The following is a 13359-nucleotide window of genomic DNA, read 5'->3' on the forward strand; positions in this document are numbered from 1 at the left end:
GGTTTACTCAAGCTTATAATATTATGCAAATCACTAATACGCACACTGTTGTGTCCTGTACTGTTTATAAGGTTGGGGAACCCTGCAGTCAGGTGAGGCTGCATGTTTGCAAAAATTTGGTGTTCTTTACTTTACTGAGAACTTTAATGACGATCACTTATCTCTCTCTCTCTCTCTCTCTCTCTCTCTCTCTCTCTCTCTCTCTCTCTCTCTCTCTCTCTCTCTCCAAAATATCAGTCATTTTCACTGCAGCTATGCTGTCTTATTTAACCCCACCTCCTCTCTACCTGAGCCTCCTTCTCTTTCTGTCCTGCAACTCCGCTGTTCTTTCCTGTCAGACTGGAAACTACAGCCAGTGTAAGGCTGCTCCTTTTATACCAGGTCACAACCTGGTGGGGGAGGGATTTGATGTGGTCACTCTGCGACAAAAGGGAGCCTACGTGATTGATGTGAATACCTACCTCACACCAAGTGAAACATGTACTCTCTGCTCCAACCCGCTTCAAGGCAACATGCTGCAGAAAGTAAATAAAGATGCAACAACAAAGAGCCATTTGAACAGTAGCACACACTTTATGTGTACATGTTCATGATCTGTCTTCATTTTCAGCTGCCAGTCTCTGCAGTGGACTGGCGTGCATTCAGCCGATGCAGTGCCGATATTTACAGCAGCATCCACACCTCTGTTAGGTATAGCCTTATTATTATGTTATATTATTATGATTGCTTCACAGTTAGTGTCTTACTGAGAGAAGGTTAAATGTTGTGTGACAGTTGAGTCGCTATCTAAAAATCTATATCTGATTAGTTCAGTCTCTGGCAGTGATGAAATTCAAGGATTTTTACTGCTAGACACCTTTTCTGATGTATAAATTATCTTTATTCTCTTCATCATATTATTCAGAGCTAATCTAATTACAAAAACAGGTCCTCATCTGTAAATACTAACTGTTTAAAATAATGGAAATCATTTTTGAAATCAAACTGAAATTTATCAGTGATTCTTTACTGTGAATTGTATTCACAGCTCTCTGGTTGACACCTACACCTCCCAGGACAGTACTGACTGGAAGGTAGGGCACATTTCACAACAGTTATTTACATAAAATTAACATATTTTGGTATTATCAAATAATGTCAATGTTACAATAATGATAAACATGTCAATATAGATAGATTTATTTTTTTTTTAAAGTATATGGTCTTAAGTCTTATTAGGAAGTTTTAACCTCATATTTTAAATACTTTTTCAGATTTTTGAATAATGGTCCCACCACCAACATGTGTTTTGCACTTTGAAACTGAGGCCATGTTTGAACATAAATCGAGATCTGTAATTTGGGACAGATAGATCAAATAATGTCTCATTATTGGCTGGCAAAAAAAAAAATCAATCAGTTGAACACACTAATTTATTTATTCTTTTTCTTATCTTTCATAACAGACTGGCCTAGATTTAGGGATATTTGTGGGAGGAAAGCAATCCGCTGTGTATAACTTTGCATCAAAAAGGGCCGCAGAGGACCGCCACATCTTCAGCACACACAGGGTCACCTGCAACCATTACAGGTAGGCTGTGAATAACTCAGAATAGTCATATAAATTTGGGTTATGTTGCAATCTTTGTTTGAAAAGCTTCTGTTGAGATCATTTACTAATCTGTCTCTTTGTGTCCAGTTACCGAGTATCAAACAGTCCGTCTCTCAGCTCTGAGTTCAGTAAGGATTTAACCAAGCTACCACATTTCTACAACAGCTCCACCAGAGCTCAGTACAGTGAGCTTATACACACCTACGGCACACACTACATCCGCCAGGTTAAAGCACATGCTGTGAATTTTCTTATTATTCCTTATTATTATTATATTTCTTCAAAAAAATGATTTATAACACCGACTTTGCACCACATTGCAGATTCACCTTGGTGGTCGACTGAGGCGAGTCACAGCTGCACGAACCTGTCTGTCCTCACTGAATGGACTGTCCTCAAATGAGGTACTTTATAACACTTATTAAAAGCATAGCATTACTGAGGCACTTCAAATAATTTTATCTCAAAAATAGCGACTGAAAATGTAAGAGTAAGACTAATTGTTCTGGGCTTGGCTGCCCCACTCGCTCGCGGACGCGAGGGCGAGACCCATGGGAAGGGAGGACTGGGGTGGTAACCTGGGAACTGAGGACATCCTAAAGAACCAGACAGGGTGTGGGATCCCTGCCACAGTTGAAAGGCTTACATGAAAGGGGGCCGCCCAATTTTCTCCGCCGGCTAGATTCTGTGCGAAGGGGGCAGCGCCTCTAGGCTGTGCGTGTGTATGTGAAAGTGCGAGAGGTTGCATCTCGATTGAAATTGAGTAGTTAAATTCACCACAGGTGACAGCCTGTATGGGAGTGGGCCCAAGTTCTTTTGCTGGCTCGATTCTGAGCTGAGATTGTCAACTGTTACAGTTGACAGTCTGCCTGACAGTGGGGCTAAGTTCTTTCGCCGGTTAGACTCCGAGCTGAGTTCGTTGGCCCGCTGTAGTGCCTCTAGACTGCCTGGGTTAATTTTGGGCTTAGTAAATTAGGCTTAAAGTTGAATTTTGCATCTAAAACCGTGTGTGTGGGTTTTGCATAGCGAGACACGTGCTCTGTATAGTATGTTGGCTCATGTGCCTGCAGTTACCAGACTACATATTTCTATACATACAGGGCAGTACCTCTGTCATGAAAGGCCAAAGTTAACCCTGTTAAAGTTGTGCCATACTGAACAATAATGCCAATGATTTTTTGTTGTTGTTTTTGCTTTGTTTTACATAAACTTCTATAGTCCAATATTATCTTAGTTATTAGAAACTTCAGTTTTTCTTTAGTCCAGACTCTTACTGATCCTGTAATTAAGTATTCGATCAATAAAGCTATGATTAATATCTTAGTGACATAATTTGTAGCCTACATATTTCGTCACCATAATTTTCTGTCCATCCATCCTTCCGTTCTCTTCCACTTATCCTTATAAGAGTCACAGCTATCATAGGGTCATAGGTTGTCAGCCTAACGCAGGGCTAATTAACCCAATTTTTGAGACATAACATTACATAATGCTGCCAAAATTTAGATTAATGCTCAAATGGTTGACTTTACACAAGACAATAGAAAACAGAGAAGTAAGTAGAACAGTCTTTAGAGTTAAAATTGACATACATGTGGCACACATCTTGATGAACTGGATTTTTTTTTAAATCTGAGTCTGGATGTAAACACCTATTTTCTCTCATCTTTCAAAATTGGTTTGACAGTCCTTCATACACTCTATCATCTTCATTTATAATGTCATCATCTTCTCTCTCCACAAGACTGCTTGTGTGCTTTGTTAAGAGAAGAGCATATGCATGATTTAAGTTGGTTTTAATACAACAGCTTTGACATGTTTATGAAACTGACGTGATCAGACAGCCCCGCAAAATCTTCACAAACTGTGTTTGTGTTTTTTTGTGTGTGTGTGTGTGTGTGTGTGTGTGTGTAAATACAAAATGCAGTTTTTAAATGATGATCTTATTGATTAAGGGAGCAAAGTTATCCAAACCTATCTAGTCCTGTGTGAAAATTGTGATTGTCTCCTCTTGTTAAATCATGCGTTACTGTGATAAACCACACTATTTGAAAAGCTGAGTTCAGGTTAACTAAACACACTCAGGCATGATTACTGGCAGACCTGTTGAATCAAGAAATCACGTAAATAGAACCTGTCTGACAAAGTGAAGCAAGGTAAAAAGCATCTCAACAAGCCAGACATCATGCCACAATCTAAATAAGTACTTGAGAAACACAAAAGTCACTGCCATCTATCAGTCAAGAAAGAGTTACAAAGCTATTTCTAAGGCTTTGGGACTTCAGTGAACCACAATAAGCGCAATCATACATCAACTGAAAACCTGGAACAGTGGTGAGGCTTCCCAGGAGTGACCGGCCGACCAAAAATACTCCAAGACCACATTGACAATTCATCCAGGAGGTCACAAAAGACCCCAGAACAACATTAACTGTAGGCTTCGTATGTCTCAGTTAAGGTCAGTGTTCATGATTCAACAATAAGAAAGAGACTGGGCAAAAATGGCATCCATGGGAAAGTTCAAGGAGAAAACCACATCTGAACAAACAGAACATAAAGGCTCGTCTCACATTTGCCAAAAAACATCTTCATGATCCCCAATACTCTGTGACTAATGAGGCAAAAGCTGAACTTTTTGGAAGGCTTGAGTCCTGTTACATCTGATATAAAACTAACACAGCATTTCATGAAAAGAACATCACACCAGCAATAAAACATTGTGGTGGTTTTGTGATAGTATGGGACTATGTTGCTGCCTTAGGCCCTGGAAGACTTGCTGTGGTATTTGGAACCATGAATTCTGCCGTCTACCAAAACATGCTGAAGGAGACAGTCCGGTCATCTGTTTGTGACTTCAATCTGAAGCGGACTTCTGCAGCAGGACAATGATCCAAAATACTCCAGCAAGTCCACCTCTGAATGGCTTAAAACAAAAACAAACTGAAGACTGGAGTGGCCCAGTCAAAGTCCTGACCTGAATCTGAATGATGTGGGATGAATTTTAAAAAAATTTCAAAAACCCTGAATGGCTGAGTTTGTGGCTGAAATACAACAATTCTGAGTGGGCCAAAATTAATCCACAGCGCTGTAAAAGAATCATTGGCAGTTATCGCAAACCCTTGATTGCAGTTTTTGCTGCTAAGGATGGCCCAACCAGTTATTAGGTTTAGGGGAAAATCACTTTCTCATACAGGTTCATGCAAGTTCTTTCCCCCTTAATAATAAAAACCTTCATTTAGAAAGTGTATTTTGTGTTTATTTTGTTATCTCTATCTAATATTTAAATTTCTGTCATGATCTGAAATATTTAAGTGTGACAAACATGCAAAAAACAAAAAAAAGGAAATCAGGAAGGGACAAACAATTTTTCACACCACTGTATATATTTATAGTACAGCTAGAAATGCAGAGAAAATGCCCTTGATAGACACTGACATTTTGTTTCCCTTCCTGTCCTGCAGGTCCACTCCTGTTTATCACTGGGTTTCTCTGTCGGCTTGGGAAAATTGAAATTATCCAGTAACAGACAGTCTTGCAACAAGGTCCTACAAAACCAGGGTCTCTCGTTTATGTACAGCACTGGACTCCACCAACACTACACAGAGGTGGTAGGAGGCAATGGTTGGTTGGGAGAGTTTGCACTCACCCAGAATGACTCCCTCGGCTTTCTAACTTGGCTGAGCACCCTGAAAGATCACCCAGATGTTGTTTCCTACTCCCTTCGGCCAATCTATAGCCTGATGACAAATGGCACACAAAAGGCAGGGATGAAAGCTGCCATAGAGGAGTACTTGGAAGATAACGCTGTGAGAAAGTCACCCAATGAGCCAAACTGTGGGTGGCACATTCCTAATCTGGCTTCCAACTGCTGTCCTCTGCAAGCCTGGAGGGGGACGCTAAGGGTTACCATTGTGCGAGCCTGGAATTTGAAAGGAGATCCAGTTGGAAAAACTGAGGGGTGAATAGACTCTTGTCTATTAAGATCTGGCTGGTGTGGTATATCAAGCAGACTTAATAATTCTTCTGCTGCTCTTCTTTCTTTTCTTCTGATCACAGCTATGCTAAAATGTGGTTTGGTTCCTTCTATCGGAAGACTCGTTGGATTCGGTCAAACAATCCCTGGTGGAACGCGAATTATGATTTAGGCAAGGTCAGTAAACCCTCATTATAGATCATGATAAATTGTTTGGCCTCACAGTCAGCAGAGTTGATTTACTTTTCAAACCTGAAGCCTATCAACAGTTTACTACGGGTTTTTTTCTTGTTCTTGTTTGTTTTTTCGACACAATATATCACACAAAGCCATAGTTTAGCTAATACCTAAAAAAAAATGCAAAAGCATTACCTCATCATCAATCCAAATAATCAGACTCTACTACTAAACTACTAAACTTCTGTTTTTAAGTTGAGCTTTAGAACCGTTGTAATGACAAATACCATGTATGTTAGTTGACTTGGAAGAAGTAATGTTAGCTAGGTAGTGGTTTAGCAAACATATACATAAACATATATGCATATTCATATTCAAAGAGCCATTCTTTAAATTGATTCCAATAATCAATCTCCCTCGAATCCACCGCTGTGTCTTTCACACAGTTAATGACTCCTATGGCCCAGTTTTAAATGCTGCTCTTATTAAGCATGTACAAATGGTTTATGGATTTGTCCTATTTCATTGTTCTCGTTTGTGTTTATTTTTCACTAGTGCTAAAATTAACATTGGTAGGATAAAACTATATTAAATCTTGTTTGATTAATTTTCTCATGAAGGTGGACACACACTTGGGTTTGAAGGTTGAAGTTTGGGACAAGGATGTATGGCATGATGACCGTCTGGGATCATGTTTCAAGTATCTTCAGCAGGGGACACACACATTTACCTGTCCAGCTAAAAGAGGTGGTTTTGAGGTCCGGTACACTCTGGCATGTGACCCTCATCTGGCTGGAGATCGGTGTAATCGTTACAAACCATCTGCAAAATAAGAAATATATTTTGTATGTTATCTTCATAATAGTTCTGTTGCTCTAATGAACTGTAAAGATTAATGTGATACTTGTCAGTTTATGCATTTATTTTTCTACTACTAAGACATAACAATATTCCACTTGTTCTTTTATATTTGTTAGAGTTTAGTCACCCTTTTTTTATTCATATGAATTTGGTTTACTATACCCTAATATTGCTTAATTTAAAAAAAATTAAAAAATCTTTTTTCTTTTGGTTTCAACAGATTAAAATGATAAATATAGACTTATAAATCCAAACCCATTACATCAGCTGGTTTGTATTCCTACTAATTTGTGAGTCTAGTTTCAGTAATGTAAAAATGTATGTGAAACCTCTAAAGGACTGTAATTCACATAAGACCTCTAATTAATTCATTAATTAAATGGATTAGTGTGTTCAAATGTTTAACTGTGTGTATTATATGCAATAAATGTAATAAAAATACAAAATAAATAATGCAATTCATTTTTTCAGATCATCATGTCTTACTGGGATGTGACAGGGCCAGAAAGTCAACAATTGTAACTATTTATGACTTACAGACAGTATTTACCGCACTATAATGCACACGTAAAATTCTTTAATTTTCCTTGTTCCTTGTTCCTTACATCCGGTGTGCCTTACATATGAATTGTGGTTGTGCTTACCAATTTTATGTGTTACACGGCTCTCAAAAATCTGTCAAAAAAAGTTTTAGAATAACTTTGGTAAGCTTCGAAGCGGCACCGTTCGATGGATTGTCGAAGCATTACGGCTAATATAGTCAGTAGCCTTGCGGAGTAATCAGGGTCAAAGTCCATCAGCTTCAGGTCCCAAAGTCAAACAAACACTGCTACATCACTGAGAGTTAAAAACTGTCCAAATTCTTTCATCTTTAATAAAATGATCAGCGTTGCTGCTTTACCAGGTGTAACAATTAAGTTTAACATCCAGGCATCCATGAAAACAGAATTTATTAAATTTAACGGAGTTAGAAGTTAACAGGAAGTTAGCTCGCTAGTTTCCACCTACACATGATATGCCATGTTCTGACTGAGAGATTTCTGAAAAAATTTAAACGTACAGCTCTGCTATCACTTCCAACATAAACGAAGACAGAAAACGAAACAGCAGTGACTTTTGTAGGGCTACTGAAGTTGGACGAGCTGGTATATAATGATGTGCTACGTGATCACTAGTGACACAGCTATGTTAGCATAACATAAGCTGGAGCATGAACGCTAACTTATTTCCACTTTATAAAAGTTAACGCCAGGGTTCCCAATGGTTAGAGACAAATGCAATCGCATGGCAGGATGCTGTAAACGCACCAAACTTCCGTCAGAAGAACAACTGAGACAATCCATCCACAATACGAGGTTAGTCATTAATATACTGCAAAAACATGGGAATAGAGCAGCTGCCAGACAATTCAACAGTAATGAATCAACGGTACGGAAGTGGAGGAAGCAGGAAGAATGAGTTGAGTAAACTTTGACTTATCTGACTCTTTTGTTTCACTCACTTAATGCGCCTTATAATCCGATGCACATTATGGTCTGAAAAATAGGGGAGTTCCTTGATCATTAATATGCAAATTGTCAGTGGTTGATCAACAATCCATGGTTGTCCTTCTCTCCTGGAACGGCTGGAGCTTTCTATAGGCGCCTTCCCAGCTTTGACAAATGTCCAGCTGGGATAACCACATTTACTCCGGGCCTTCTTGATGTGATATTCTTCTGCTTCCCTGGCCACTGTGTCTGTGGGAATGGCGTTCGCTCTCTGTTGTAGCGTCCTGATGACACCCAGTTTATGCTCCAGTGGATGATGAGAGTCAAACCTTAAATACTCATCCATATGTGTAGGTTTACGGTACAATGAGTTTTGATCAGTGGTCATTGATCAATGGTCATGAAAATTTGCATATTCAAGGAACTGACCTCCCAGCCAATTGTTCCTTTAGTGGTGCTAGTTTCAGTCATTATACAAATGTACTGTTTATAAAATTGGGGAAACCTGCAGTCAGCTGAGACTGAAGAAGTTGGATGAGTGACGAAACGTTTCTCCCTCTGACAACGCTAGGCCCAGATGAACAGAATCGAACTTTGGGGATTTACTTACCTGGATGATTGAGCATGCATCAAGAAATTGAAAATGCATTTAATTCCTATTGGAATATTTTGGGGAATTAAACAAAATAATTTCTCTACAGCTCACTGGTTGAAGCATACACCAACCAGAACAGCATCGACTGGAAGGTAGGAAACATGTTGAGTGAAACATGCAAATCATATTATTATCACTGCAAACTGTTGATGTAGTCCTGTAACCATTTCTAGCTCCATGTTTAAAAGAGTATCCCATGACTGAACATTGTAAGGACAATATTTAAAAGAACAAAAAGAAGCGAAATTACCAGGCAACTACAGTAGAGCCCTACAAACATCATACATACATGTTTGCACCCTCAACTTTATTGAGGAAGATCAACCCCATGCTTGCTTTAATACACAATTTAAAATAAGAAACAATCACCTGCAATAACATGCACACACCATGCACTGTAATACACAGGAACAGAAGATTGTGAGAAATGTGTCTCTGTAGAGGCTATAAAAATAATCAGGAAACAAAGGTGGTGGCCGGGCCTTAGTCCATGGGGCCCGGCCGGGGACAGCCCGAATAGGAGACATGGGCCCATCCTCCCGCAGGCTCACCACCCACAGGAGGCGCCATAGGGGTCAGGTGCATTGTGTGCCGGGCGGCGGCCAGGAGCGGAGGGCCTGGCGGACTGATCCCTGGCTGCCAAGACTGGCAATAGGGACATGGAATGTCACCTCTCTGGTGGGGAAGGAGCCTGAGTTAGTGTGTGAGGTTGAGAGGTACCAGCTAGATATAGTCGGGCTCACCTCTACGCATGGCTTGGGCTCTGGAACCGGTCTCCTGGAGAGGGGCTGGACTCTGTCTCAGTCTGGAGTTGCCCCTGGTGAGAGGCGGCGGGCTAGGGTGGGTATTCTAATATCCCCTCGGCTTGCTGCCGGTACGTTGGGGTTCTTCCCGGTGGATGAGAGGGTTTGTTCCCTGCACCTTAGGGTCGTGGAACAGGTCCTGAATGTCATCTGCGCTTGTGCGCAGAGTGGGTGGGGTGCTGGAAGGTGCTTCACCTGGAGACTCTGTTGTCCTGCTGGGAGACTTCAATGCTCACGTGGATAATGACAGCGAGACCTGGAGGGGCGTGATTGGGAGGAACGGCCTCCCTGATCTGAAACCGATCAAATGTCTCCTAGAAAAAAAATCTCAATTTAAAAGGTGAGAAATGTGAATTTCATGTTGATTCAGTGTCATTCCTGGGCTTTATTGTTGAAAAGGGTCATTTAAAAGCACACTCAGTCAAAGTGGTTGAATGGCCAGTTCCCTCAAACAGGCAGCAGCTTCAACAATTGCTGTTTTGCTGACTTTTACTACCTTTTATGATTTCAGAAAAATAGCTCTATTGTTATCAAATTCAAATTTTATTTGTCACACACACAGCCATACACACTATGAGGCAGTCCTGTTTGAAATTTCCACCAAATCTACTTTTGTGTTTGTAGTGCTGTGTTTCCTCAGTGGATGCAGATGGTCAAAGTCTGTGATTTCAAATATGTATAGTGTCATTTCTCTACATAACACAGAAATAAGAATTTACAAATCAAACAATTATTCAGAAACAAAATGTGCAAAACCCAAAATAAACTAATCTTCAGTTTAGAGCAAAGGAATCATCTATTAATGTTGTGGAGTTGTTAAACACACACAAACTGCTCTAAGATGAATAACTCAGTGTGGAGATCAGGGAAATATTTTACTGCTACTATTCATAACCATCATCATTACCATTACATTAATTATCATTTCATCAAAGCATTTATTCAATAGATTACACATGTTCTTAGTTAAGATTATTACACCTATCACAGAGAGCTTCAGTCTGGTAAAAGATTAGAAGCATCAACGGGCGGGGTGAGGCTGAGTGCGTTGGAGGTCGAGACACACACGCACAAACAGTAGTTAGACTCATATTTAGGTAAGAGTTCAAATAATAGTTTGCAAAAGCTTGTGACTGCAAAATTGTGTCTGCCTAAGGGACAGTTTGTTCCAGGAGATAAGCGAGAGTTAGAAGATTAATAGGAAGCACCTGGCCTCGAGACAGAGAAGATGTCCTTTTAAATGTGTCCAAAGTCGTCAACAGAACATTTGTGGTTTTGAAACTTATGCATGTGTTGTATCTGCTTGACGCATGAGGGGGCGTCATAAACGTAAACCCTGATGGTATAAAACAACTGCTTGTGTATCATTGGGCGGAGATCGATGCTGTCTGTGGGCAGTGTTCATCTCCCCACGCGCGTGTTCATTAAAATCATTGTTTGACAGAAGCTCTTCTGGACCATTATTGTTTTGTGCTCACCCTCAATATTTGAACTCGTAACAAACAGCAATAACGGCAAAACATGTAATGGACGTGCTGGTCCACTAGACAACATCATGTTAATGTAATGCTTTGGGTCTCTTATGCAAAGTAAAGAGGCTGAAATAAGGTGTCCATGAGTATCAGTTTTCAACATTCAGTATTAAGAGACAAAGACTGTACGGGTTGGGCCAGTCGTCAAGTCCTGGAGCAAAGTGAGCCTGCAAATCAGTAAGATGCAAATCAGTTTATACCTTTCATTTAATGTTTGAATTTGTTTATTCTGAGTTTTATTGTTCAGTTAGTTTCCACAGTTCATATATCATGTGTAATTTTTCATTAGTTTCAGTGTTTGTTTGTATTTTATTCTATTATTGATGGTTGTGTTGACAGATTTGTCCAAATTTAAAGCTATAGATGTGAACTTTTGGTTCCTTTATTATTACCTGTATAATTAGTTTCAGTGTTTGTGAAGTGGGGAAGGAGGACCCAAATGCAGGACTCGTGCGATGAACAGTGCTCTTTATTTACAGTGGAGTAAATAAGACAACACAATAATCCCTTGAGCTCCCTCGACTCCTGTGTCATGTCTTCACCCAAAACTCTGTGCTCTCTGCTCCGTGGCTGCTGTCCACCTGTGCTCCACTCTCCTCCTCCTGGGATAAAAAACAACAGAGGCAGCTGTCAGGACACCATGCCGCCTAATCAACAAAAAACAGTCCCAGTCTAAATAATCTAAAAGACCAACCACAGCTCCAGTGATGGCAACACACAGTTCTAGTGACCAACCCAGTGGGCGGCACTCGAGACAAAGCAGTTCAGGTGGCCTGCATACATTTAGTATCAGGCTTTACAAAAAAAAGTATCAACTATGTTAGGATCCATGTTCATCATGTGTGATGTGTGTTTACATTTGAAGGTGTTTGTGGATTTGTCACCTCTCTTCAAGGTGTGGTTTGTGTTTGATGCTGAAACAGATAAAGACTGCTGATTGAAGTAGGGTTCAGTAAAAATTGTTTGGTTGTTGGTTTGGGCACTGCTCAGGTCCACATTAAATAAACTGCTGCTCGTGTGTTTGTAGGTTCTCAGTCATCCAGGTCATGGTTGTCTAAGGAGCCTGGAAAGAAAGCGACTTTACTTCTTTAAGGTTCTGGATGATGTTTAACTTCTGATCCAAGAAGCTTCTTCAGTTGATGTGCTTCCTTTGCTCATTTTCCACCTCTGCACAGTTTCGTTTGATGACAATGCAGTGCAGTTCTCCCAAACATACAACAGAGGGCGCTATGCACATTCACTGAAGTGCAGAAAAATACAAGTGGAGGAGGAAACAAACAGCAGCATCAAGAGAGAAAACTGAAGTGTTCAAAGCGAGTTACTTTAGTCTCTTATTGTAATATTAATCGACATCTAAACATCACGTTGATGCTTCATGTTTGAGTTCCGTGTCCTTTTACTGCTCAGTTGGAAAATATTGATGCAATTTAAAAGAAGAGGAGAAGAGTAATTTCTCTGTACTACTTCAAAAGTAATTTGAAAGCACTGCCTCATATGGAAAATGAATCATGATGAAATCCTGAAACAAATAGTGTTTGTGAATATGAAGAGTTTAGTTTTCATTTTGCTCTTAGAAGTATAAAAATGCAGGACTGAAGACAAGATGGAAATGATGTGTTATGAGAAATAAAACACATATGTCGCTATGTACTATAATTTTATTTTGTTTATTTTTTGTTCTTGTAGGTTTTTTGCTTTAGTGTAAATTTTGAAAGCACTGCTTTTAGTTTGAAAATTGGATTCAGTGTTTAGAGTTCGGACAAAACAATGGACGGTTTCAAGAAATGTATTTTATCAACAAAACGTATTTTGATGGTTACTGTATTTATTTTAATGCCCTCAGTGCACGGAGGCCAACAGCCTCCACGTAAACATTTCCACCCCCAACAATCAACTCAGATTTATGAAGTTTATCATGTTCAGGCCCTGCAGCTGATTGGTGGCATGTCTGATCAGAAAGCCTTTCTGCATCTTCACAGTGTGAGTCTGAGAGTTTCTGAACAACAGGATGAGCTGCTACACACCTGACACCACATTCAAACACACACAAGCTGCAAATCTGACACAATATTTTAGACCAAAGAAAAAGGTTCACAATTTGCAGTTAACATGAAGATATTCTAGAGTAGAAACAACACACAGCACACAAGTTTCATGTAGAGATGATTGTTTATTCTGGATGTTATTTTCATTCAGTTATTTTCCATTATTTTGAGCAATTTTCTGATTTATCCAGTTCATGTTAGAACAAACATTCACAGTAACAGCTGGTCCAGTACAG

The 13359-nt window shown here is 39.7% G+C and overlaps 1 protein-coding gene across 1 annotated transcript; it reads left to right on the plus strand.

Moving 5' to 3' along the window:
- Positions 1–254: 254 nt before the first annotated feature.
- Positions 255–7051, plus strand: LOC146667729 (perforin-1-like). Its single transcript, XM_085408513.1, has 9 exons — positions 255–524; positions 611–690; positions 1028–1073; positions 1445–1569; positions 1678–1816; positions 1914–1994; positions 5052–5548; positions 5647–5740; positions 6361–7051. Exons 1-9 carry the CDS (start codon positions 255–257, stop codon positions 6571–6573), a joined length of 1545 nt encoding a protein of 514 aa, XP_085264639.1. The 3' UTR covers positions 6574–7051.
- Positions 7052–13359: the final 6308 nt, after the last annotated feature.

This window comes from Rhamphochromis longiceps, linkage group LG6, assembly GCF_057381845.1.
Source record: "Rhamphochromis longiceps isolate RC_006_pf linkage group LG6, R_longiceps_female_GT1.1, whole genome shotgun sequence".
NCBI classification, from domain to species: Eukaryota; Metazoa; Chordata; class Actinopteri; order Cichliformes; family Cichlidae; genus Rhamphochromis; species Rhamphochromis longiceps.

What these genes read in the sequence shown, in the direction of transcription:
- LOC146667729 (XM_085408513.1), top strand. Translation starts at nt 255, where the DNA reads ATGCTGTCTTATTTAACCCCACCTCCTCTCTACCTGAGCCTCCTTCTC. An exon ending in AAGGCAACATGCTGCAGAAA is followed by an intron (nt 525 to 610) that starts GTAAATAAAGAT and finishes CTTCATTTTCAG; the next exon opens with CTGCCAGTCTCTGCAGTGGA. An exon ending in CGAATTATGATTTAGGCAAG is followed by an intron (nt 5,741 to 6,360) that starts GTCAGTAAACCC and finishes TTTCTCATGAAG; the next exon opens with GTGGACACACACTTGGGTTT.